At 43.1% G+C, this 24,851-nt stretch overlaps 2 protein-coding genes across 2 annotated transcripts in view; one reads left to right on the forward strand and one right to left on the reverse strand.

Annotated features, from left to right (window-relative positions):
• The window catches only part of kcnh5a (potassium voltage-gated channel, subfamily H (eag-related), member 5a), a 213,085-nt gene extending 206,391 nt beyond the window's left edge, over positions 1-6,694 (reverse strand). The window contains exon 1 of the mRNA XM_060917674.1: positions 6,622-6,694. Within this exon, the coding sequence (XP_060773657.1) occupies positions 6,622-6,694 (73 nt within the window). The remainder of the gene's footprint in view (positions 1-6,621) is intronic.
• A 3,384-nt stretch (positions 6,695-10,078) lies between these two features.
• The window catches only part of rhoj (ras homolog family member J), a 69,572-nt gene continuing 54,799 nt past the window's right edge, over positions 10,079-24,851 (forward strand). Inside the window, exon 1 of the mRNA XM_060917675.1 lies at positions 10,079-10,656. Coding sequence (XP_060773658.1) covers positions 10,449-10,656 — 208 coding nt within the window. The 5' untranslated portion in view covers positions 10,079-10,448. The remainder of the gene's footprint in view (positions 10,657-24,851) is intronic.

Consider the following 24,851-nt stretch of genomic DNA (forward strand, 5'->3'; position numbering starts at 1 on the left):
TGTTATGACAAAAAAAATGTTATGAAAATAGTTCATCTGTGTGGGTTTTGTTATGACAGACAATATACCACTAGAGCACTATAGTATAGTATAGTATAGTATAGTATAGTATAGTATAGTATAGTATAGTATAGTGGGCCTATTTGGGGGGAAAGTCCAGGGCCATTTTTTGGTCCCAGTCCGTCCCTGGGTAAGTCAGTGTGTTTACATGCACATAGAGAAAATCGAATTTCTGCCGTAGCTCGACTGAAATCGAAGTTCTAAATGCCATGGAAACACTTTAACTCGGCTGAAATCAAACCGAACTGGATTTCTCGTAATCGAGCTACGCGACCTAGATTATGCGATTGTAGCCGAGCTACTTAGTGCATGTATACCCTATCGAGCTACGTAGTCCAGCTACTTACTTCAGCACTGCCCCTTCCGGAAGTGACGAGTGACGAGACCACAAGCGGGAAACACAACAGCTTCAGTCGGCATGACAACAGTAGTAGAAACGTGCACTTCTGGAGCAATGAGGAGATAGAGTTCATGCTCATTCAGCTTAAGGAGTTGAATATATATATATATATATATATATATATATATATATATATATATATATATATATATACACACACACACACACACACAGTATATATACATATATAAAATATATCTCAATGCTGCTGTCCTCGTCGTCGTCGTTCTTCTTGTGAACACGGAACTGATAACTTTATTTATACTCTTGAATAGCTCTTCTTCATGATGACAACCGGAAGTGTACCAACACGATGTGGCTCGGGTGCACAATGTACCTCACACAATAGCTCGATTTCCTTGTGTGCATGTAGGATTGGATTTCTCTGGCACCCCTGCTGGGACCCTTAGCTCGATTTGGATGTGCATGTAAACGCACTTCTCCTGTATAATAATACCTTCCTTTAAAACAGTGATGTAACCCAGCAGTCGTACATACATCTGAGGGGGTTGATGTCTACAAGCAATGCCTCAGAAGCAGAGGGAGACGCACAATAAATCCCATTAAATAAAATACACCTGCAATTGCACTTCACATTTTAAGTGTTAGTGACCTTTGTGCATGTCAGCAAAGCAAGGGGTATAGACAATATAGCACAGAGTTTTTAAGATGTTAATAAATGAAACATCCAGAGAGCCAGACCTCCTCAACAATCAGGAGCAAACAGGAAGTGACAACATCTCGTTAAAGATTTCCACTTGTCCAGCTCACTCTCTGCCCCCTGTCATTAGTTTCCTTCATTCTTCTTTGTCTGGCTATTGACAGTAGGTATCTTTTGCTTCATTGAAAATATGTCTCTGTGACTCCAAGATTTTTTTAGTCTTTTTGATGGATACATTTCTACCTCCAGCACTCTCTCCTCTTGGCTTGTGTTTTTTCTCACACTCTTGTAAGACCTTGGATTTCCTTTTTTTTATCCTCCCCCCACATCCTCTACTCTAACGGTGCAACTCATCCTCCTCTTCATTTTCAATGTCTCCGTCTTCATTCATGTGTGTGCGCGCCACACACTGTGCCTTCCAAAAGAGCAGGCTATGGATTGCCGGGGAGGCCACATGAGTGAAAAGAGAAGGATGAAATGCCAGAGATAAGGAGACGATGATAAGCAACTAAAAAGACAAAGATTAAATAAATGCAAAAATAAAAAGAAACAAGAAGTCTGAAAAAAATCAACTCCACTTTATACCTGATTCTCAAGCACTCATTGTTTCATCGTATTTAATTTATCTAGGGAACGGGAATCTCTCGTGTCCTCCATCAGTCACAGCTATACATGCTCTCAGCGCTGACACTCTCATTATGTTACCGGTCACCATCACCTCTCCTTAAATAAACACATGGACTCAAAAAAGTACTGGAAGTCCTTCTGCTTTGCGAAGAAAAGATTATGTAAAGGTTAAAAAAAATGCTTCAGGCTGACATTTGTTTTGTTACAGCTATGTATGACTTTTGTCTCAAAATGTACCAAAACACCTGGTCTATGGCCTTTCCAAAGGACTAATACAGACTCATTTCCACAAAACGTTAAATAAGAAGACAAACAAAGCTGGACTAACCACTTTACAAGGAAGCCACATCCATGTTATGCTGAAGTATTAAACTGCACAAAAGGGAGTATACAAAGTGCAGCAAAAAATAGGTAGAAACCAGGCTTGTAGTACTCGAGTCTGACTCGTGCCCAGACTCGACTTGGACTTGAGCACTGATGACTCAGACTTGGATTTAGACTCATGTATTAATTGCATTCGGACTCATAAATTGGAGATGAGGACTCTGATTTTTTTCTTTATTTTTTTGTAACATGCCATAATAACTTGGCATAAGATATTTATAGCTATATTAATTTTTATACTAATTTCGTGCAAGAGAATGCACAGTCACTTGTTCATACGTCATGTTCAGGAACAAACTAACGTTTATGGCGCTAAAATGCCTGGAGAGAAGCCCCTAGGATTGTCCGCTTTGCTTATACAGACTTCTCGTGCAGTGGAAAAAAATGCACTGCTATATGTTCCATATGTAGAAGAACTATCGAAGGAGACGACAGGGACGACCTCGAACTTCAATCGTCATTTGGTGAGACTCCACCCAGAGCAGTAAGTGACGCGCTATGATCACTGCTCTGTTGGTAGCAAGGCTTGCTTGCTGACCGATGAACTAGCGAGTGTTAACCCTCTCTTATGTTATTTGCCCTGTTGATAGTGGGCGGGGCTTGCTGAGTGATGAACAAGCTTTTTATCTGTAGCTTATTAACTAAAATGGGGTAGTCAAGCAGTAACGTTAGTCCAACATGGTAGCAGAGACAGTTTCACATAAAGACAGCAACAGCCACCATCAAATGGTGCAGTTGGAGTCTTGTTCTCAGACCCGACTCGGATCAAAGTGGACTTGACTCGAAATTTTCTGTAATGACTTGGACTTGACTCAGACTTGAACACTGGGGACTCGAGACTGGACTCGGACTCGAGGTTTAGTGACTCGACTACAACTCTGGTAGAAACAACAGGACATCAAATGTATTCAACAATTTTCCAAGTTCAATATAATGATGAGATTTTGAGGGGTCGAGAAGCACTTTAAACTTCCTAGTTAAGCCTTCATTTAACATTTGAAGTGAAAAACTATTAAACTATTTGACAAAATTCCACATACATTGATAAAAAGCTTTTGAAGCATTTTAAAGGCCAGGGAAATGAGTCAGAACACCAAATAAACCTCTGGAAAACAACCAGCATTTTAAACTGAATCTAGACAATAACTACACACAATAATTAGTGATTGTTAGCCACACATCAACTTTAACATCACTAATTCCACAGCTGGACTGCTGCAGAGTTTCATCTATATGTATTGTGTTTATACTTTTTTTGTCAACTTCTTCTTCTTTAGTGTTCTGCCTGATGGCAGGTTCACGTTTCTAGGGAAGAATCACAGTAGTGGTTTCCCGTTGCCTTCTACTGGATTTTTACAGAGGTTTTCTTCTCTCAACCATTCACACACACATTCACACTTATGGGCAATTTAGAGCCACCAATTATCCTAACCTGCATGTCTTTGGACTGTGGGGGAAACCGGATCACCCGGAGGAAACCCATGCAGACACGGGAAAAACATGCAAACTCCACACAGAAATGTCCCTGTCAGCCACTGGGCATGAACCCAGAACCTTCTTGCTGTGAGGCAACAGTGCTAACCACTACATCACTGTGCCACCTTTTGTCAGCTTACCATCCATCCATTATCTGTAGCCGCTTATCCTGTTCTACAGAGTCGCAGGCAAGCTGGAGCCTATCCCAGCTGACTATGGGCGAGAGGCAGGGTACACCCTGGACAAGTCGCTAGATCATCGCAGGGCTGACACAGAGACAAACAACCATTCACACTCACATTCACACCTACGGTTAATTTAGGGCCACCAATTAACCTAACCTGCATGTCTTTGGACTGTGGGGGAAACCGGAGCACCCGGAGGAAACCCACACAGACACAGAGAGAACATGCAAACTCCACACAGAAAGGCCCCCGTCAGCCACTGGGCACGAACCCAGAACCTTCTTGCTGTGAGGCAACAGTGCTAACCACTACATCACTGTGCCACCTTTTGTCAGCTTACCAGTATAATTATTTTTTTTAATTATGTTTCTACCTGAGCAGTTTTTCAGACACATTCTAAACCTCGTCCTAAACTACAGGGCACATGGTCACTACTGAAAAGGTAATGAGACCTTTTTTTTTTAACCTTATGATAAATCAATACATAATGTCTTAGTGGTAAAGAAATAGAAGCACTGACTGTCGACTTCCTTTAAGTGTGTGTGTGTGTGTGTGTGTGTGTGTGTGTGTGTGTGTGTGTGTGTGAGAAGCAGAGGAAAATAAAAAAGATAGCCCTTTCTGTACTGGTAACCGTGTGTGACATCTGCTGGTAAGTGCCTCTAAATGACGGTGTCCAGAAAAACCTGCACACTAAAGCGCTGACAGAGTTCAGCTGCGTACGAGTCCTCATAGACGAGACATAAGTTTCAGATTGACTGAAAATAAATATAAAACTAATAAACAAAAGCTAAACCGATTACATTAATAAATACAAACGTCGCACTGCATACACCTCCTGCAGTTTTACGCACAGCTGATGGAGGACCTCAGCCCAAAGCCTTTAATTAAAAGTATCTGTTTATTCCAGAAACATTTACATTATTTCCAATTTCTTTATTCATTAGTGAAGTACACACTTTTGGGGGATTAATCAGAGCTCCTTAAATCGCATCAGTGTGAACATGGAGAAACCATCTAGAGCACTTTCCCAGTAGATGTCACACATGGTTACCAGTCAAAAGCTCTTTTTTTTCCCTCTTTCCTCTGCTTTCTACACACACACACACACACACACACACACACACACACACACACACACACACGTAGACAGGTCGGAAGGGAAATTCACAGTCAGTCATCCTTCCTGAAGTAAATATCCGCTTCAGCTTGTTATATTCCTATCATCCGTTGCATTGTTCCATTAAAAGTCAGTGAAAAAGTTCAGATGGACTGAGAAATGATCTTGGGTGAGTTTCCCAAAAGCATCACAGAACAAAGATCATCGTTAAATGGTAGAGTGAGCAGAACAATGAACACTCTCTCCTAGTTAAGATGCTCTTAGTGTTAAGAGGCTTTTGGGAAACCCACCGCTGTTCTGGTGCTCTGCTCGGTAGTAAGCAGATCTCACAGCTCCTCTCACACACACTTCCTCCACTCCTTATATGGAAATAGCTCTTCAGAAGTGGAAAGAAGATGAAGGGACTTGAGGTTTAATCAGAAGGACTGACTTACTTACTCTACTGAGGAGGCATTTATAGAGCAGGTTCACTGCAGCACCACAGCCAGAGCAACAAGCCACTGTAACACTAACACTGTCACACTCACTGCATCACACAGCACTTCAAATCTTGAAAAGTAAAGAGTGAAAGAGTCATTTTCATCATGTATCTCTTTTGAATAAGAGAACCGACAGCATTGTCGATATTTCATACATTTTTTTCAGAGAGAACAAAACTAATTTATTCAACACAACCCATTATTATTATTATTATTATTATACTAATATGAATAATAAGTATCCTTATGATGATGATGACAGTGATTATTATTATTATTATTATCCATCCATCCATTATCTGTAGCCGCTTATCCTGTCCTACAGGGTCGCAGGCAAGCTGGAGCCCATCCCAGCTGACTATGGGCGAGAGGCGGGGTACACCCTGGACAAGTTGCCAGGTCATCACAGGGCTGACACATATTATTATTATTATTATTATTATTATTATGTTGTTGTACTCATATGAATAATTATCCTTATGATGATGATGATGATGATGATGACAGTGATTATTATTATTATTGTTGTTGTACTAATACAAATAATAATTATCCTTATGATGATGATGATGACAGTGATTATTATTGTTGTTGATATTATTATTATTATTATTATTATTATTATTATTATGCCTGTTGATGCGTGTATTATTTCTTGTTTTTTTTATTTACTAAACTTTCTTGATAGTGTAATATATTAATATCACCAGGGGGAAAGCTTCATAGACATAAATAACATTAATAAGAAGCGCAAAACATTTGAATTTGGGATTGTAATCAAACCTATAACCCTGTTTCCTCCCTCAGAGGTAAAGCAGAGAGCTTGGTGCTTTAATGGGCTGAATGACTATAAGATAAAAGACTAATTATTTCTAATTATTTATTTAACTAATTATTTCTATGCTGAGCAAGAGCAGTGCCTTCATCCTGTAAATGTCACCATTCTGAAATCAGCACAGATGCAAGGCAAAAAGTAAGTTTCTGTTTTCCGGTGTCCTTTTTGAACCAGAATATTAAACATGATCTGAGTTTAATTCTTGTCCCAGTTGATCTTTTTTTTTTTTAAGACAGTTCCTATCTTTGGAAAAGGCTCAACACGTTAAAATGTAAAATGGGATTGTAGTGTGTTAAGTGTGATCACCCCGAGGAGAAATGCAGATGCCCTGAGGACCCCATGCAGTGCCGCGTGCCTGATCGCATCCCTGCGTTCTGAAGAAAAGGAGTGCGCTTACCGCTCGAGCGTCGGACGATGTTCTCCAAAAAAGTGTTCTGCGGCGCCACCAGTCCTCTCCTTCCCCCGTGCATTCTGCGCTCAAGCTACGAGGTCCCTCACGCTTGCACACTCTGTCGAAGCTGATCGCGGAAAAGAAATGGACCGGCCGGGGATGTGTCGGCGGGATGGAGAAGACCATGGTAACGCTGCGCCCTACCTGGCTTTTACACGAGCTCGTCTGTAGCGCGGACACTCTGCCAGGCTTGGTGAGCTCCGCGCTCCCCAGCGAGAACGCGCGTGCGCACTGAGAGAGAGAGAGAGAGAGAGAGAGAGAGATGGCGCAGGAATCTCCAGCGCGGTGCGCGGTGCCATGGAGACGGAGCGCACGCGACGCAGTCTCAGACACGTGCAGGGGGGGGAACAGCTGGAATGACACATCTGTCGCAGAGAAATGTGTCGACCCTGCCTCGAGCGGCATTAACTACAGACCAGATGTCTGATCAAATGAAATGTTTTATGAACCATAAGTCTACTGTGTGCTGCTATTATGCGCAACGTGATGTCGCGGGTGTGGCACCACTTTATTATATACAGAATAAAGTTTGCAGAAAGAATGGCCACGTAATGACATTACTGTATTACTTTCCTAGGTGTTCTGTGGCTCCTATTACTTATACTATTACTGGTCAAAATTCCATACAATGATTTAAATATATGACATAGAGGCTGCGGGGGTGGGGGGACGACAAATTAAATGAACACCGACATAAAGTGTCTTAGTAAGAAGTTGGGCCAACACAAGCTTCTCGAACCGTCTCAAGTGGGAACACACAACCCAGTCCATTGCAGGACACCATGCAGATACACATTCACACCCGAGCTGTGAGGCATCAACTCAAACCCATCCATCCATTATCTGTAGCCGCTTATCCTGTTCTACAGGGTCGTAGGCAAGCTGGAGCCTATCCCAGGGCTCACACAGAGACAAACAACCATTCACACTCACAGTCAATTTAGAGCCACCAATTAGCCCAACCTGCAGGTCTTTGGACTGTGGAGGAAACCCATGCAGACAACATGCAAACTCCACACCGAAATGCCTTCGCCGGCCTCTGGGCTCGAACCCAGGACCTTCTTGCTGTGAGGCGACAGTGCTAACTGTTTGGGCGGCCTCACAGCAAGAAGGTTCTGGGTTCAAACCCGGCACCCAGCGAAGGCCTTTCTGTGTGGAGTTTGCATGTTCTCCCCGTGTCTGCGTGGGTTTCCTCCGGGTGCTCCGGTTTCCCCCACAGTCCAAAGACATGCAGTTAGGTTAACATGGGGCGGCTTTGGGCTGAAGTGCCCTTGAGCAAGGTACCTAACCCCTGACTGCTCCTCAGGTGCTCTAGTATGGCTGCCCACTGCTCTGTGCGTGTGTGTGTGTTCACTGCTTCAGATGGGTTAAATGCAGAGGATGAATTTCACTGTGCTTGAAGTGTGCATGTGACAAAGATTTCTTCTTCTAACCACTACACCACCTATCAACTCAAACCATATCAGCAAAATGCCGTCCTCCTCCTCCCAGTCACTATGCTTGATTTATTCTGCTGAATTACACTGGAAGACATTTTCAGGGGGCAGCACGGTGGTGTCGTGGTTCGCGCTGTTGCCTCACAGCAAGAAGGTCTGGGTTCGAACCCGTTGCCGGTGAGGGCCTTTCTGTGTGGAGTTTGCATGTTGTCCATGTGGGTTTCCTCCGGGTGCTCCGGTTTCCCCCACAGTCCAAGGACATGCAGGTTAGGTTAACTGGTGACTCTAAATTGACCGTAGGTGTGAATGGTTGCCTGTGATGACCAGGGTGTACCCCGCCTTTCACCCGTAGGGATCTGATTTGGGGTACACTTTAAAAAATAAAGGTGCTTCAGTGGTTCTTCAAATCTCTGGCTGGTTCCATGGAGAGTCAAAACTCTGTGATGAACCATTACATTATGCGAAAGGTTCTTCACATTGGAAATGGTTCTTCAGAGCCTGGCATTCTCTTACCATTTGCTGGTCAATGCACATAGGCTATGTTTACACAAATCTGTCTTCACTGCTCAAACAAATGGTTTAAATGGTTCTTTAAAGAACTGTTGCATGAACGGTTCTTTGAAGCCCCGAAAAAGGTTCTTCTATGGCATCGCCCTGAAGAACCGGTACTGGCCCAATTATTTTTTAGAGCAGGGGTGTCCAAACTGATCCATAAAGGACCATGTGGCTGCAGGTTTTCATTCCAGCCATGCAGCAGCACACCTGACTTGGCTCATTCAATCAACTGAACTGTCTTCACACAGTCAAATACTTGCAGCCACACCCACCCTTGATTAAAGGATGGGTGTGTCAATTGATTGAACACTCTCAGAAAATAAAGTACATTACTGTACCTTTAGGGGTACAGCAGCTTGTCACTGGAGCAGTACCCTAGGTACTTATTTGTACCATTTATAGACTGCTTGGGAACATATATGTACCTTTATGGCCCTATAAAGGTACACATAGTTACCTTGAGGTCCAATGAGCCTTAGGGGGTACGTTAGTGTAGATTGTACCTTGGGGGACAGAAATGGACTCCTACTGTACCCCTGTTTCTGGCAGTGAATAAGCCAAATCAGGTGTGCTGCGGCATGGCTGGAATGAAAACCTGCAGCCACACGGCCCTTTATGGATCAGTTTGGACACCCCTGTTTTAGAGTGTAGGCTTATTTAAGACTGACAGCTGCCACTCTGTGCCACTTACGCACAAAAAAAAAATAATATCACTCACTTTCTCTAATCAAGGCGGCACGGTGGTGTAGTGGTTAGCGCTGTCGCCTCACAGCAAGAAGGTCCTGGGTTCGAGCCCCGGGGCCGGCGAGGGCCTTTCTGTGTGGAGTTTGCATGTTCTCCCCGTGTCCGCGTGGGTTTCCTCCGGGTGCTCCGGTTTCCCCCACAGTCCAAAGACATGCAGGTTAGGTTAACTGGTGACTCTAAATTGACCGTAGGTGTGAATATGAGTATGAATGGTTGTCTGTGTCTATGTGTCAGCCCTGTGATGACCTGGCGACTTGTCCAGGGTGTACCCCGCCTTTCGCCCATAGTCAGCTGGGATAGGCTCCAGCTCGCCTGTGACCCTGTAGAACAGGATAAAGCGGCTAGAGATAATGAGATGAGATGAGATGAGACTTTCTCTAATCACAGCTTCAGATTAGAGCAGAGAAGCTGGGGATTTACACCTATAAAGGTCATTACAGAAAACTGTGCGCTTTCCTGAGTGAGGCTGCACTTGGATTTGGCTGTTTGCCTGCAGACTTATAAGTTTACTGAAACTGCAGGACCTGGACCATGTCTCCTCTTGTTTCTGTTTGTCGCTGCTGCTGCTGCTGGAGCTATTTCTGCCTAGTCTCCCTTGTTAAGTGGATTTGAACAGAGCCCCTATTGTTCCCAGCCCACTTCTGCCTAATATGGCATTCTGGAGGAAAAGCCCCAGTTTCCTGAAACGAGCGACGAGAGAAGCCGGCGGCTGAGTAAAGAGAGTGAGTGACGGACAAAATGTGAAACCCAAGCGTTTCAGGGTCGGACATGGAGTGTAGACAGTGACGGGATGAACGCTGGCGGACTGAGTGTGAATTCACGCGAGCGCGCGGCTGAAGGACGCGCCGGGTTGTCTTGGAAGCGCGTGAAGGGAAACCGTGGTGGCGGATTAGCGCGAGGCGTCTGGAGACATCCTGAGCGCTCGGACTGGCTGAACTGAAGGCCCTCAGCGGCTTGTTTGAACAAACCGAAAAGGACAGGGATTAAAGTATTCCGTGTGCTCGGATAAAGGAAGAGAGAGGGAGAAGAACAGCAGTCATGCCTGGCTGTGGTTCCCAAAGTAAGCAGCGGTCCGGGGCAGAGGACGGAGTGGAGAGCGCAGAGCCCTTCACTACTTCTGTTAAGAAGATGCTGAAATGTGTGGTGGTCGGAGATGGAGCGGTTGGTAAGACCTGCTTACTCATGAGCTACGCCAATGACGCCTTCCCTGAGGAGTATGTGCCGACTGTGTTCGACCACTATGCAGGTGGGACAAATATATTTAAATATTTCTAACTGTATTTACATTACGCACAGGGCATGTCCTATATCCAGTGAGCTCTCTCTCTCTCTCTCTTTAAACCTCTCTCTCACACATTCTTGTAATTCTATCATTGTGGAGACCCTTACTGACAATGCATTCCCCAGCCCCTTCCCTTCTAAACTAAATGCCTTGACCCCAACCCTAATTCTAACCTGAACCCTAAAACTCACCTTTACCCCTCCGACAGCCCTTTGAAGAACCAAAATGTCTTCACTTCCCAAAAATGTCTTTGCTGGGGGGGGAACCAAACAAAAACATAATCCGGTCCTCAATATGTAGCAAGTACGAGCACACACACACACACACACACTTATCCCCCACCATGGCTGGACAGGGCCCCAAGAATAGCCTTCTGATAGAGGAACTGTTTGTTACTGGATACACATAATCCTCAACATAGGCCTGAAGTGCACACCCAAGTAAAAACAAACAGCTGTGACCAAAATGTTTACACACAGCTCCGTAATATACAGAGTAAATTAAAAAAAAAAGATGGTTCTACTTGTTGATTACAAACTGTAAATCGTGCTATTATTAGTGGCAATATCTCCTGTCAGGCCTTTCGATTACATGAAACCTGTGACGGATAACGTCATAGGGTTAGGGTAAATTAAAAAGGCGCGCAAATTAAGGTCAAGCACCCGAAATATGCTCCCAAAAGTTTTTTTAAAAATGTTGATTAAATAAACTTGGCTGCAGTGTCTTGACTTCCTTCTTTAAAAACACCAAAATTGGCGAGAATTAGTACGTATTACTAATTAATTAGTATGTATTACTAATTAATTAGTTCTCCGTCAACGGCAATCGGCACGCCATGATTTCGTGCAGGAGCGAGACTCGCGTACCAGTGACCAGAGCGGGATTTCCACGTTAGTCTGTTTCACCACAGTAGTCTAAAATCAGATAGGCATACTGTAGTTTAAAGGCAGAATCAAAAAACAGGCAGTGATCGAGCAGGCAGGATATCCGAGGTAACACAATACTCACGGGCCAAAAACGCAAAAAGGGTCAAAACCAGAAAAGCAATACAGAATACAAGGCTTGGTAATGTTAGGTGCAGGGTACAGAGCGTATACTTCGCAAAGTCTGTGTGGTACTGAGAGTCCTTAGATGTACTGTGCAAAAGTCTTAGGCATATGTAAAGAAATGCTGTAGATCAAAAATGGCTTAAAAATGATGAAATTAAATGTTTCAACATTAAAGAACAAGAGTGCTCTGAGAGCATAATATCCCCTTCTGGCAACTATGCCATAACGCTGGTAAAATGTGACTGAATTTAATGAAATCGCAATATGCGTGTTACCGACATATAACAAAGAATCCTCTCAAGTTTCATGAAATTCCTCCAAAAATTGTGAGAGGAGTTGATTTCAAAAGGCGAGCACCCTTTCCTGGACGGATGGACATTGCCATGACATAATCCCCCTTCGGGCCTTTCAGCCAGTGGGGGATAAAAATTGTGAGGGAAGTTGATTTCAGAAAGCAAGACACCTTGATGAAATTGCCAAAGTACAAGTTTGTTAATAATCAAGGGCATAACTGGTAAAATTTGCCCTAATTAAATGAAATTTCAATATGCGTATAACTGTCATATAACAAAGCCTTTTGCCAAGTTTGGTGAAATTCCTCTGCAAATTGTGAGAGGAGTTGATTTCAGAAGAACGTACACCCTCGTGAAATTGTAAAAGTACAAGTTATTTAATCAAGGGTCAAAACTCTGGTAAAATTTTCACAAACGAAATTAAATCGCAATACGCGTATTACTGTCATATAATAAGGCCTTTTGCCAAGCTTCGAGAAATTCGTCCAAAAACTGAGAGAGGAGTTGATGTCAGAAGGCAGGCACACCTTCATGAAATTGTGAAAGTACAAGGTTGTTAATCAAGGGCCACAAATCTGGTAAAAATGCGACCGAATTGAACAAAAGAACAATATGCATACTACTGACATATAGCAATGCCTCTTGCCAAGTTTCATGAAACTCCTCCAAAAATTGTGAGTGGAGTTAATTTCAGAAGGAAAACACACTCATGAAATTGTGAAAGTACAAGGTTGTTAATCAAGGGCCACAAATCTGGTAAAATGTGACCAAATTTAACAAAATTACAATATGCGTACCGTATTACTGACATATAACAAAGAATCCTGCCAAGTTTTGTGAAATTCCTCAAAAAATTGTGAGGAGTTGATTTCAGAAGGTGAGTACCCTCCTCGGCTGAACGAAAGGACAGATGGACATCACCATGACATAATCCCCCTTTGGGCCTTTCGGCCAGTGGGGTTAGAACAAAACTGTGGGGGTAGAAACGGAGGCAGAAAATTATCCCAAGCATGAAAATTGGAAGATTGTCAGATAATCAGATAATATTACTACATTTCGTTCCTTCTTCTTCAATAAGCACTGATCAGGGTCATGGTGGAACTGAAGCTCATTATGGGAACACTGGGCATGAGGCAGGAATACACACTGAATGAGAATCCATTGGGGGCATCATGAACACAATGCCAGGACCTGATCTTCCCAGGCAGTCTCCTGTCCCAGTACTAACCAGGCACTTAGCACGACGCCGATCTCCGTTTCTATAGCCAGCCCTCAGCTTCTCTCCTATTACACAGCTAGGGTTACAGTGGGGGGTAACCACAAGAGTTTGACTCCCTACTCACATCTGTATTGCTGTGTGCCTCTCAAGATGGCAGTAGGTACCATTTTTATGATGGTATTTGGTATGACCCAACCGCAAGTAGAACTCACACTCTCCTGGTTGAGAGGCGAACACGCAAACCACTAGGCCAGCTTGTGGTACCAAGTCCACATACCTGCATGTTTTTGGGAGGTGGGAAGAAACCGGAGAATAAACAAACAAACAATCTGATGACAGTGGAGATTGCCGCCATGAACTCCCATTATTATCACCCCCCCCGGGCATATAATGCGGGGGGATATAGCTATCGCTCTGTCCGTCTGTAAACATTTTAGTTTCCGGAGCATAACTCAAAAACTATTAGATTTTTTTTTCACAAAACCTGACAGTTATGTTAAGTGAATAGAGGACTTGTGCTTTTTGATATTTTGGGATTTCTGTAATTTTTATTTTTTTCCGTATTTACATGGCAACCAGTTCAACTTCTGAAAATTTGGAGTGGGGTTTCATGTGGGAGCCCTGTGATGATCTGGCGACTTGTCCAGGGTGTACCCCGCCTCTCACCCATAGTCAGCTGGGATAGGCTCCAGCTCACCTGCGACCCTGCACAGGATAAGCGGCTACAGATAATGGATGGATGGATGGTTTCATGTGGGGGCCGGGGGGATGTGTCATCTCCTGATGACTCTTGTTATTATCCCCCTGGCATATAATGCAGGGGGATAAAGCTATTGCTCTGTCTGTCTGTCTGTCCGTCCATCCGTCTGTAAACATTTTAGTTTCTGAAGCATAACTCAAAAACTATTAGGAATTTTTTTTTTCACAAAACCTGACAGCTATGTTAAGTGACTAGAGGCGTTGTGCCTTTTGACATTTTGGGATTTCTGTGATTTTTATATTTTTCTGTATTTCCATGCCAACCAATTCAACTTCGGAAAATTTTGAGTGGGGTTTCATGTAGGGGCCAGGGGGATATATCATCTCCTGATGACTCTTGTTACATTTGTTATAGTTATTATTAAGTTGTTATAGTTCTTCTTACCAAAACTGACTTGACTTGAAATGAATGTGTTTCTAGTTTCAGTAAAGGATGAGAAGGTTTTGTTCTTTTATTAACATAAAGCTAAAAAGTAATAACTTGAATCTAACTGCAATTTAATATTAAGGTTAATATTATACTTTAACACAGTCTACTAAAACTTAAACACAGTATAATTTGGTTCAGGTTCTGTAGATACAAGGATCAGGCTTAAGAGCTTTATTAGGGCTAATAAATACATTTTATTTATGGTTTTTTTTTTCCATTAGAAGGGAACTCTAGCAGCAAAAATGATGAGAACCACAGTTTTAACACATTTGCAGCCACAACAAATGTTTAGTTATTAAAGCAAATCATTGTGGATTCTTTGGAGTTGTACTTATGCTCTGCTGGTGTGTCGAAGTTATTCAATTAGTCTGCTTTTCTGGTCATTTCTTTGCATGTCCGTGACATCACTGGAAAAAGTGACCTCACTCTTGAAAAAAAGTTCTCAGTGAACAAAAGGACAGAAAATTGGCAAAATTCCAGCCCCCCCCCCCAAGCTTTTCTTTATAATGGAGACTGCACCAAAACATCGTTCAGGTTTCTAATTATAATCTAACCCACAAATGATGAATTAGTTACTCTGTGATCTTTACACACGAGAAAAAAAAGGGCACCTCTTTATCTTCTTAGTCAGACTTGTTACACTTGGGCTTTGACACCATCTGATTTGTGAAATTTTATTGCCTGGAACTGTTCCTGCACGTGGGCGACATTTTACGACAACACCTAATGTGCAATAATGAGCCAGTTCTCCTCCAGGCAAGAACTATGGGGGCGGGGAACACAATAGTGCTATATTGCAGCACCTAGTGTATGAAGCAACCTGTGAGTTGCAGATGTGGTCCAGGTGTGGATGCTAAACCTTGTTTAATGATGACATATTATATCCCTTTTTCACAAGTTGACACAGTTCCCTGAGGTCTTAATGAAATATCTGTGACATGCTTTGGTCAAAATACCACAAGGATAAAACACCACAGCTCCCTTCTCACCCTGTCTAAACAGCCCTGTTCAAAACGGCCGATTTGAGTGCCTGTTCCTTTAAATGATAATGAGCCACTGCTCACCACACCCTCCTCTTCTGTCGGCCAATCAGGTAGCACTTTCCTCATGAGTATTCTTTCACAAAGGCAGTTCTCAAACCATGAGTGGAGATACTCAGATGAGGAGGCAGCGTAAAGGCCTCTGCATGCTCTTGCGACAAGGCTTTCGCAGATAGCTTTTCGCAGACAGTTGTAATTTATTGTTGAGCGGGGGAATAGGCGTGCGCGATGTTATTCACCGGCACAACGCAAGGGGGCGCGAAGTCGCTAGGAGTAGTTGGTGGGTGTGGTTAGTGGAGTGTTTATCCTCCGGTTACTTATAATGACTAGAACTTTTTTTTTTTTATAATGACTAGAACTGGAGTCGTATAGATGTACGTACTTCCTCACTTCCTCAATCAACCGCTCTTCATGCTGCTCCATCTTCGCTCATGTTTTTAAAAATGCCAGTCGTGAAAACAAAAACCGGGAAAGCAGGGAAGCGGAAGTGCGTGTACAGCGGGTAGAGTGGACCAATCAGAGCCCTCTTGTCTGCGGCGCTGTCTGCGAGGCTTCTGCGGTGGTCACAATTTTTGGGAGGTGCGCGCAGAGCGTCTGCGAAGGTGGGGGGGCTACGCGGACACTGTCTGCGACACCGTCTGCGAGGACTGGGTTGTCAGCATAAATTGGCCTTAATTCTTGTGACGTAGAAAGTAGAGCCAAATCTGAATGGCTTGTTGAAGCAGCCCAAAAGAAACTGACTGGGTGTCGTATTTCAGAGTTTGTGGGTTAGTAGGCACTCCAGATACCCAAATGTATGTGCAGAAGCACTGATAGTGAATTTTTCATAAGATGCCTCCTTTAAAACAACGCCACAAGGCTAAAAGGGATCCTCTAGCAGATTTATTCTCAAACGTATTTTAAGTAGTAGCAGATTTCAAAAATAGCCTCAATGAGGCTGTAGCTCATACCAACCACTGTTGTTGTGTACGAGTTTGAAATTTCAGACGCCCATAAAATTGTAAATATGACAGGTGGCGCCACCATCTTGACAACTTTTATACACACCCAGCTAGGGAACATTGTACATGAGTTTCCGATCAATCCTGTAGGAGGAGTCGCGATTTTTGTAAACTGCGGACGGACGGACGACGCATGATCACATAAGCTCATTGATAAGCTTAGCGATTGCAAGTTGAGCCATTTTAAACCGAGATTTTAGAGCGTGCACGCACACACACACTCTACACACACTATGCCACACACATACACACTGTCACACACTTTCTGTGGATCATGTAAAAAAAAAAAGATTTTGCAGCACGAGGTCTCATGTCTGATCCAGTTTCGGTCGGTGACACTTTGCCACAGCTGAGTAAGCACACTTGGCATTTTCTCTGTGGAAACGGAGTCTAGTTCTAGCTTGCGCTTTCTTTTTAGCATCATTTTGGCACTTATATGCTATACAATGAGGCATACTTACTTAAAAACTGATAAATTCGGTAAAATACTTATAAAGCTAGCAAAACTACAACATAAACAGAGATTATAAACAGCCGAGTTGCTCCAAGCAACCACTACATGACGTCATCGCATACGTCACCACCGCAGGAAGCCCATCTGACATTTTAAAGAAAATTCATCTTTTCTCGAACACTATTTGGTCTCTAAAAATGAAAGTTTGATTCTTGAAATCTGCGACTACTTTTACTTAAAATAAGTCCACTGGAGGATCCCTTTAACTGGGTGGTCTTTGCTGTTCTGATACTGTTGGTTCAACTGGTCCCAAGGCTCAAATATACTACAAATGTCAATAAAGTTAGCTGTGGCCTTCCAGAACGGGCAACATAAATTTATAGGACAAACACAAAGCCTCAACACTTGTGAGTTATCTGTTGGAAAATAATGAGAAGACCATATGTTCACAAGAAATATGACTCCCACTCCAGACTTGCTCATTCAGTGACTCCCACTTTAGATAAACAGACAGATAAGTAATGATTAAAAGCATGTCCATGCAGTTTCCGTCATTGTGGTTTGGAATGGAAGTGCTGTTGAAATTGCACAAGTGGCAGCTGAAAAAAAAAAAAAAAACAATCCTACCACATTATTTGAGAGAATGTTATTGCTGATACATTTATGTGGCAGCAAAAAAGCCGAGAGACGGAAGTCCTGAAGACTGGAGGCCCTGTGAGATTTTTTTTAAATTGGTTTTATTACAATGCATTGGCAAACATGTGACCTCGCCACAAATATTTAAGGTCCCTTTTAAAAATTTATGGGCCTTTAAAACCTCACTGGTGGTTAAGTAGTCAAAGCGTGCTGTAGAAATGATGCACTGTATGCAAGCATTTAGATTTTGCACATCATTGTGAAAAGGCAGAAAATGTAGCATGTGCCTATAGCTGTATGAATATTTGGACTGAGAAGCTTGTATATCAAACATGCAGTAATGATGTTTGAGGTATGGTTAGATTTATGACCAGCGTAGATTATTAAGTTATTGGGATTAGGTTGTCGATGATTTGACATGACGGCATCTAAAACCGTTGTTGGAAATATTGTTAAAGACCTCAACTTCATAAACCTGCTGCAAATAAGATTTCATATATACACTGCCAGTCAAAAGTTTTTACACATTCATTCATTCATTCATCTTCTATAACTGCTTGATCTTGATCAGGATCTCAATGGCTCAGGAGCCTATTCAGGAGCAGGAATATACACTGGATGGGGTGCTAGTCTATCACAGTGAACCATACACACGCAGGGCAATTTAGCATAGCTGAACTCCTACTTGCATGTTTTTGGAAGGTTGGAGGAAACCGGGGAACATGGAGGAAACTCATGTGGACACAGGGAGAACATGTGAAACTCCATATCGATAGTGTAGTAAGCCCAGGATTGACCCCGGGGCTGTGAGGTGGCAGTGCCACCTGTTGAAGAAGAAGCAGCCTTTATTTGTCACATGCGCACTCAAGCACAGTGAGTAATGAGCACACATACAGTTGTGTTCAAAATAATAGCAGTGTGTTTAAAAATGTGAGTAAAGCTCAAAATCCTTATAATAGTTTTTATTTCCATGCATTGGGAACACTGCACATTATATTCTACATCAAAAAATGAAGAAAAATGTATGAATATTTTAATTACTTTACAGAAAATGAAGAAAAATGAACATTGGGCTGTTCAAAAAAATAGCAGTGTCTGCATTTTTCATTACAAACTCCAAATATTTACTGTATAAACTGAAAAAATCTTAAGGATTTAGTATTCCTGTAAATCACTAAACTAATATTTAGTTGTATAACCACGGTTTCTGAGAACTTCTGGCACCTGTGAACAGGTATTCCAGCCCAGGATGATTTGACAACATGCCACAATTCCTCTGCATTTCTTGGTTTTGCCTCAGAAACAGCATTTTTGATGTCACCCCACAAGTTTTCTATCGGATTAAGGTCCGGGGATTGGGCTGGCCACTCCATAACTTTCATTTTGTTGGTCTTGAACCCTGATGCTGCTCGCTTACTGGTGTGTTTGGGGTCTTTGTTGAAACACCCATTTCAAGGGCATTTCCTCTTCAGCATAAGGCAACATGACCTCCTCAAGTATTTTGATATATGCAAACTGATCCATGATCCCTGGTATGCGATAAATGGGCCCAACACCATAGTAAGAGAAACATCCCCATATCATGATGCTTGCACCACCATGCTTCACTGTCTTCAGAGTGTACTGTGGCTTGAATTCAGTGTTTGGGGGTCGTCTGAAAAACTGTCTGCGGCTCTTGGACCCAAAAAGAACAATTTTACTTTCATCAGTCCACAAAATGTTTTTCCATTTCTCTTTAGGCCAGTCGATGTGTTCTTTGGCAAATTGTATCCTCTTCAGCACGTCTTTTTTTTAACAGTGGAACTTTGCGGGGGCTTCTTGCCAATAGATTAGCTTCACACAGGCATCTTCTAATTGTCACAGTACTCACAGGTAACTTCAGAACGTCTTTGATCACCCTGAAGCTGATCATTGGCTGAGTCTTTGCCATTCTGGCTATTCTTCGATCCATTCGAATGGTAGTCTTCTGTTTTCTTCCACGTCTCTCTGGTTTTGCTGTCCATTTTAAAGCACTGGAGATCATTTTAGCCGAGCAGCCCATCATTTTCTGCACTTCTTTACAGTATACGTTTTACCTCTCCAATCAACGTTTTAATCAAAGCACGCTGTTCTTCTGAATAATGTCTGGAACGACCCATGTTTCTCAGGTTTTCAGAGAGAAATGCATGTACATGTGCTGGCTTCATCCTTAAATTCGGGCCACCTGACTGACATCTGTTTTTTCACAGAATGAATGATCTCACTAATTGAACTCCACACTGCTATTATTTTGAACACGTCCCTTTCACTTAATTATTCAATTACGCAGACTCAGGAGCATGCATATCATGAATGTTGGGTCTGTTGGTTTTCTATGACTCTACTACACCTACTGGTAAATTATTTGCCATGTAGTAATATAATTTCCACCAAAAACAGTGATTGATCTGGTTAGTCGTGTTGGTCTGCTATTATTTTGAACACAAGTGTACATTCCCAGAGCAGTGGGCAGCCATGCTACAGCGCCCAGGGAGCAGTTAGCACTTCAGCCCAAGGCTGCCCCATATTAACCTAACCACATGTCTTTGGACTGTGGGGGAAACCAGAGCACCTGGAGGAAACCCACACAGACACGGGGAGAACATGCTAGATGCCTGCTAGCACCGTTCTTGTTTCTTCTTTATATAAACAATCTCCCCGAAGTGATGAGCACCAACACCAAAATGGCTCTTTATGCTGATGATGCCAAGTGCTGTACGGTTGTAAGGACGGTTAACGACTGAATTGTTGCAGCATGACCTATGTTCTATGTTTAAATGGACTAAGCTCTGGCGGCTCTCATTTAATGTAGATAAGTGCGAATGTCTTAGAATTTCAAGAAAATGCAAAAGCAACATTCCGTCTATTGCAGCCAGTCCCTATACCCTGGGAGGTCACGTCTTGACAGTTGTGCCTTCCCAGAAGGACCTTGGGGTCACAATCTCGTGCAAGCTTACTTGGAGCTTGCACATTTCCATCATTGTCACAAAGGCTAATTGCATGCTTGTTTTTTTGCATCGTCATTGTAATAGTTTTATAGGGGCTGACCGCAAGAAACTGCTCTACCTGTGTTTTGTGCGTAGTAATCTTGGCTATGCTAGCGAAGTCTGGGCGCCCCAGTCATCCATTACTGATCTTAAGTTACTGGAGAGCGTCCAGAGGCGCGCAACCCGCTTCATCCTGGGGTGCCATCCCTACCATCAATTAAGGCCGGATTATAAAACGTGCTTACTCAAGCTGAATATGCTGCCAATTTCTTACTGGTTAGAATGCAGAGATCTTAGTTTTTTCTTTAAATGTCTAAACAATCTAGTGAGTTTTCATAATAATAACCATTTTCTCTTATCAAGCGGCCGAACCAGAAGTGCATCTACAAATTTAAATCTCAAGTCTATGCCTTTTCGCACCTCACTGTTTAGAGACTCCTATTTTAACAGAATTGTACCAATCTGGAATAATCTCCCTCTCCCAATTATACCCCTTTTCCACCAAATCAGTTCCAGGGCTGGTTCGGGGCCAGTGCTGGTGCTGGTTCACAACTCGTTCAACTTGCGAGCCAGCTGAGAACCAGTTTGCTTTTCCATAGCTCGCGGTGCTATGCGGAGCCACGTCATTACATCGCTGTATACGTCATTACGTCGCTGTATACGTCAGTTACAGTGCCACGTTTACATAAACCTTGGCGCGAATATCAAAGCAAAAACAACGCGGAAGAAGCAGCAGCAGCAGCAACAACAATAATAATGGATGACTTCGCGTTTGTACAGCTGCTGCTTCTCGTTGCTTAAAAATGGTGATCTTTCGCGGTCTTGTTATTGTTGTTGGTCTTAACAACTCTGCCCCCCCGCTGACGTAAGCGGTTCTTTTCTCTGGCACAGCAGAGAGTTGGTGCTAGCCTGGAACCGGTTTTTCTGGCCCCAGAGCCAGTTCTTTGTCAGTGGAAACAGAAAACCCGGTTCCAAACTAAGCACCGGCCCCGAACCAGCCCTGGAACTGCTTTGGTGGAAAAGGGGCATTAGACAATCTGGAAGCTACCTTCTTTTAAAAGACCGTGTTAGAGTTCACTATCTTGAAAAATTAAAATCTGTTTTTGACCCCCAGCGTGTACGCTCCTGGAAAACTATATGCCCATACTGCAGATCAACACATAGAATGAATTGCTGTGCGTGAGTCACGCTGTTATGTTGTATTTTTTGTAGTGTATATAATTTTTATTTTTTATTTTTTATTTTTTTTTTTGGGGGGGGGGGGGTCTTTTTGTGTTTTGTAAATGGGGCTTACCTTATGGGACCTCGAGTCCATTAATTCGCCCCTCATCTACGCGCATATTTAAGTTTTGTTAGTTATTTATTGTATGTCTCTGTCTTTTGTTACTGTGTAAAGTGAGTAGATGAAATCCAATAAAAAAAAAAAAAACATGCAAACTCCACACACAAAGGCCCCCGTCAGCCACTGGGCTTGAACCCAGAACCTTCTTGCTGTGAGGTGACAGTGCTAACCACTACACCACCGTGCTGTCCCCAACCTGTCACCCAGTTTGTGTTTTTTTTTCCAGTTCACCTACTATTGCTAGTTAAATTCTTTCATCTTTACCTCCGCCAACTTTGTTGGAGGAGGTTGTGTTTTCGCCTCCGTTTTTGTTTGTCTGTCCCAAACGTAACTCAAAAGGTAATGAACAAATGTTTAAATTTTGAGGAAAGGTGGCCCATGGCCCACGGAACAATTGATTACATTTTGATGCAAATCCGGATATCTATGTGGATACAGGATTTTTTTTTTTTATCCCCCACTGGCCGAAAGACCCGAAGGGGGATTATGTTGTGGTAAGGTCTGTCCATCCGTCCGTCCGTCCATCCATCCCGGGAAAGGTACTCACCTTCTGAAATCAACTCCTCTCACAATTTTTAGAGGAATTTCACAAAACTTGACAGAATTCTTTGTTATGTGTCGGTAATACGCATATTGCAATTTTGTTCAATTCAGTCACATTTTACCAGAGTTACAGCCCTTGATTACCAAATTTATACTTTGACAATTTCATGAGGGTGTATTAAGCACTTATAGCATAGATATAGTTGCCAGTGGGGGCTATTGTGCTCTCTGAGCACTCGTTTTGCCCGTTTCCAATGTAATTCAAAAAGTAGTGAACGGCTTTTGATGAAATTTGATGTACAGCTTTAGTATTATCCTAGGTTCCAGTGATTTGATTTGATGTTGATATGATGTGGCTTGGGCGGCACGGTGGTGTAGTGGTTAGCGCTGTCGCCTCACAGCAAGAAGGTCCAGGTTCGAGCCCCGTGGCCGGCGAGGGTCTTTCTGTGCGGAGTTAGCATGTTCTCCGTGTCCGCGTGGGTTTCCTCCGGGTGCTCCGGTTTCCCCCAAAGACATGCAGGTTAGGTTAACTGGTGACTCTAAATTGACCGTAGGTGAGAGTGCGAATGGTTGTCTGTGTCTGTGTGTCAGCCCTGTGATGACCTGACGACTTGTCCAGGGTGTACCCCGCCTTTTGCCCGTAGTCAGCTGGGATAGGCTCCAGCTTGCCTGCGACCCTGTAGAACAAGATAAAGCGGCTAGAGATGAGATGTGGCTTGGTGGAGGTATGCACTCTACCGTCTACCCTTCTAGTTATTAACTGTTTTATCCTGACCAGGGTGATGGACTTCCCAGGAACACTGGGAGCGAGGCAGAAATAATACCTGGGTTGGACGTTAGTTCATCACAGTAGTAATTAAATAAGGGGAAAAAAATTAAATAAAATGTTCCATCAAATACTTAGATCGGGCGGCACGGTGGTGTAGTGGTTAGCGCTGTCGCCTCACAACAAGAAGGTCCGGGTTCGAGCCCCGTGGCTGGCGAGGGCCTTTCTGTGCGGAGTTTGCATGTTCTCCCCGTGTCCGCGTGGGTTTCCTCCGGGTGCTCCGGTTTCCCCCACAGTCCAAAGACATGCAGGTTAGGTTAACTGGTGACTCTAAATTGACCGTAGGTGTGAATGTGAGTGTGAATGGTTGTCTGTGTCTATGTGTCAGCCCTGTGATGACCTGGCGACTTGTCCAGGGTGTACCCCGCCTTTCGCCCGTAGTCAGCTGGGATAGGCTCCAGCTTGCCTGTGAACCTGTAGAACAGGATAAAGCGGCTAGAGATGATGAGATGAGACTTGAAGATTGAAATGTTAGTGGAAATGAATGCACTTGTTTGGTGTATAAGATTGTAACTAACTATAAGTCTGTATTTTTCTTGTTGAATCTAGACAGCATCATCAGCTGTAAATAATCCATCCATTATCCGTAACCGCTTATCCTGTGCAGGGTTGCGGGCAAGCTGGAGCCTATCCCAGCTGACTATGGGCAAGAGGTGGGGTACACCCTGAACAAGTCGCCAGGTCATCGCAGGGCTGACACATTTGAGACAAACAACCATTCACACTCACATTCACACCTACGGTCAATTTAGAGCCATCAATTAGCCTAACCTGCATGTCTTGGGACTGTGGGGGAAACTGGAGCACCCAGAGGAAACCCGCACAGACACGGGGAGAACATGCAAACTCCACACAGAAAGGCCCCCCATCAGCCACTGGGCTTGAACCCAGAACCTTCTTGCTGTGAGGCAACAGTGCTAACCACTACACCACCGTGCCGCCGGGCTGTAAATAAGCGTTTGCAATATCAGGTGCCTAATTAGAGTGAGTCAGATGAGCCTTTTCCTGATACATCTAGATTTTTTTTTTCCAATAAAATAATTTTCAAACATTTCTTAGTTTGCTTATACCCATTTCTTACTTAGATTTTCTGGAGTAAGTAATATCTAGACTCTGGACTCTATTTATTGAAGTCTAACCAGAATGTTAATATAGGGAGATCAGAAAACTTTAACTGGCTGTGCATACTGTACATCAGGCCATATTTTAGTTAGTGTTATTTTTAGAAAAGATCAGGTAGGTGGAGTTCACAAGTCCTTTGTATGACTCTTCCTATCTCTATGGATAACTTTAATGGCCTCTGCAAGCCACTGTATCCATTCACATTAGCCAGCCTTTCACTCACTGATCAGGATTTCAAGTGTGAATAGATCAACATGGAAGCATCCAGTTATCTCGGACAGCTCAGTCCAGCGATACGGAGTTCGTTCATTGGTATATTCGAAGAACCAAATTAGCTCAAGTGGAACCATCATCATGCTTAGTAAATGTGTTTTCTTGTCTTGAGCCTTGTTCATATGTGCTACATGTTCGAAACTCGACCAGAGACGTGTTTAAACACA

Source organism: Neoarius graeffei, chromosome 3, assembly GCF_027579695.1.
Source record: "Neoarius graeffei isolate fNeoGra1 chromosome 3, fNeoGra1.pri, whole genome shotgun sequence".
Taxonomy (NCBI): Eukaryota; Metazoa; Chordata; class Actinopteri; order Siluriformes; family Ariidae; genus Neoarius; species Neoarius graeffei.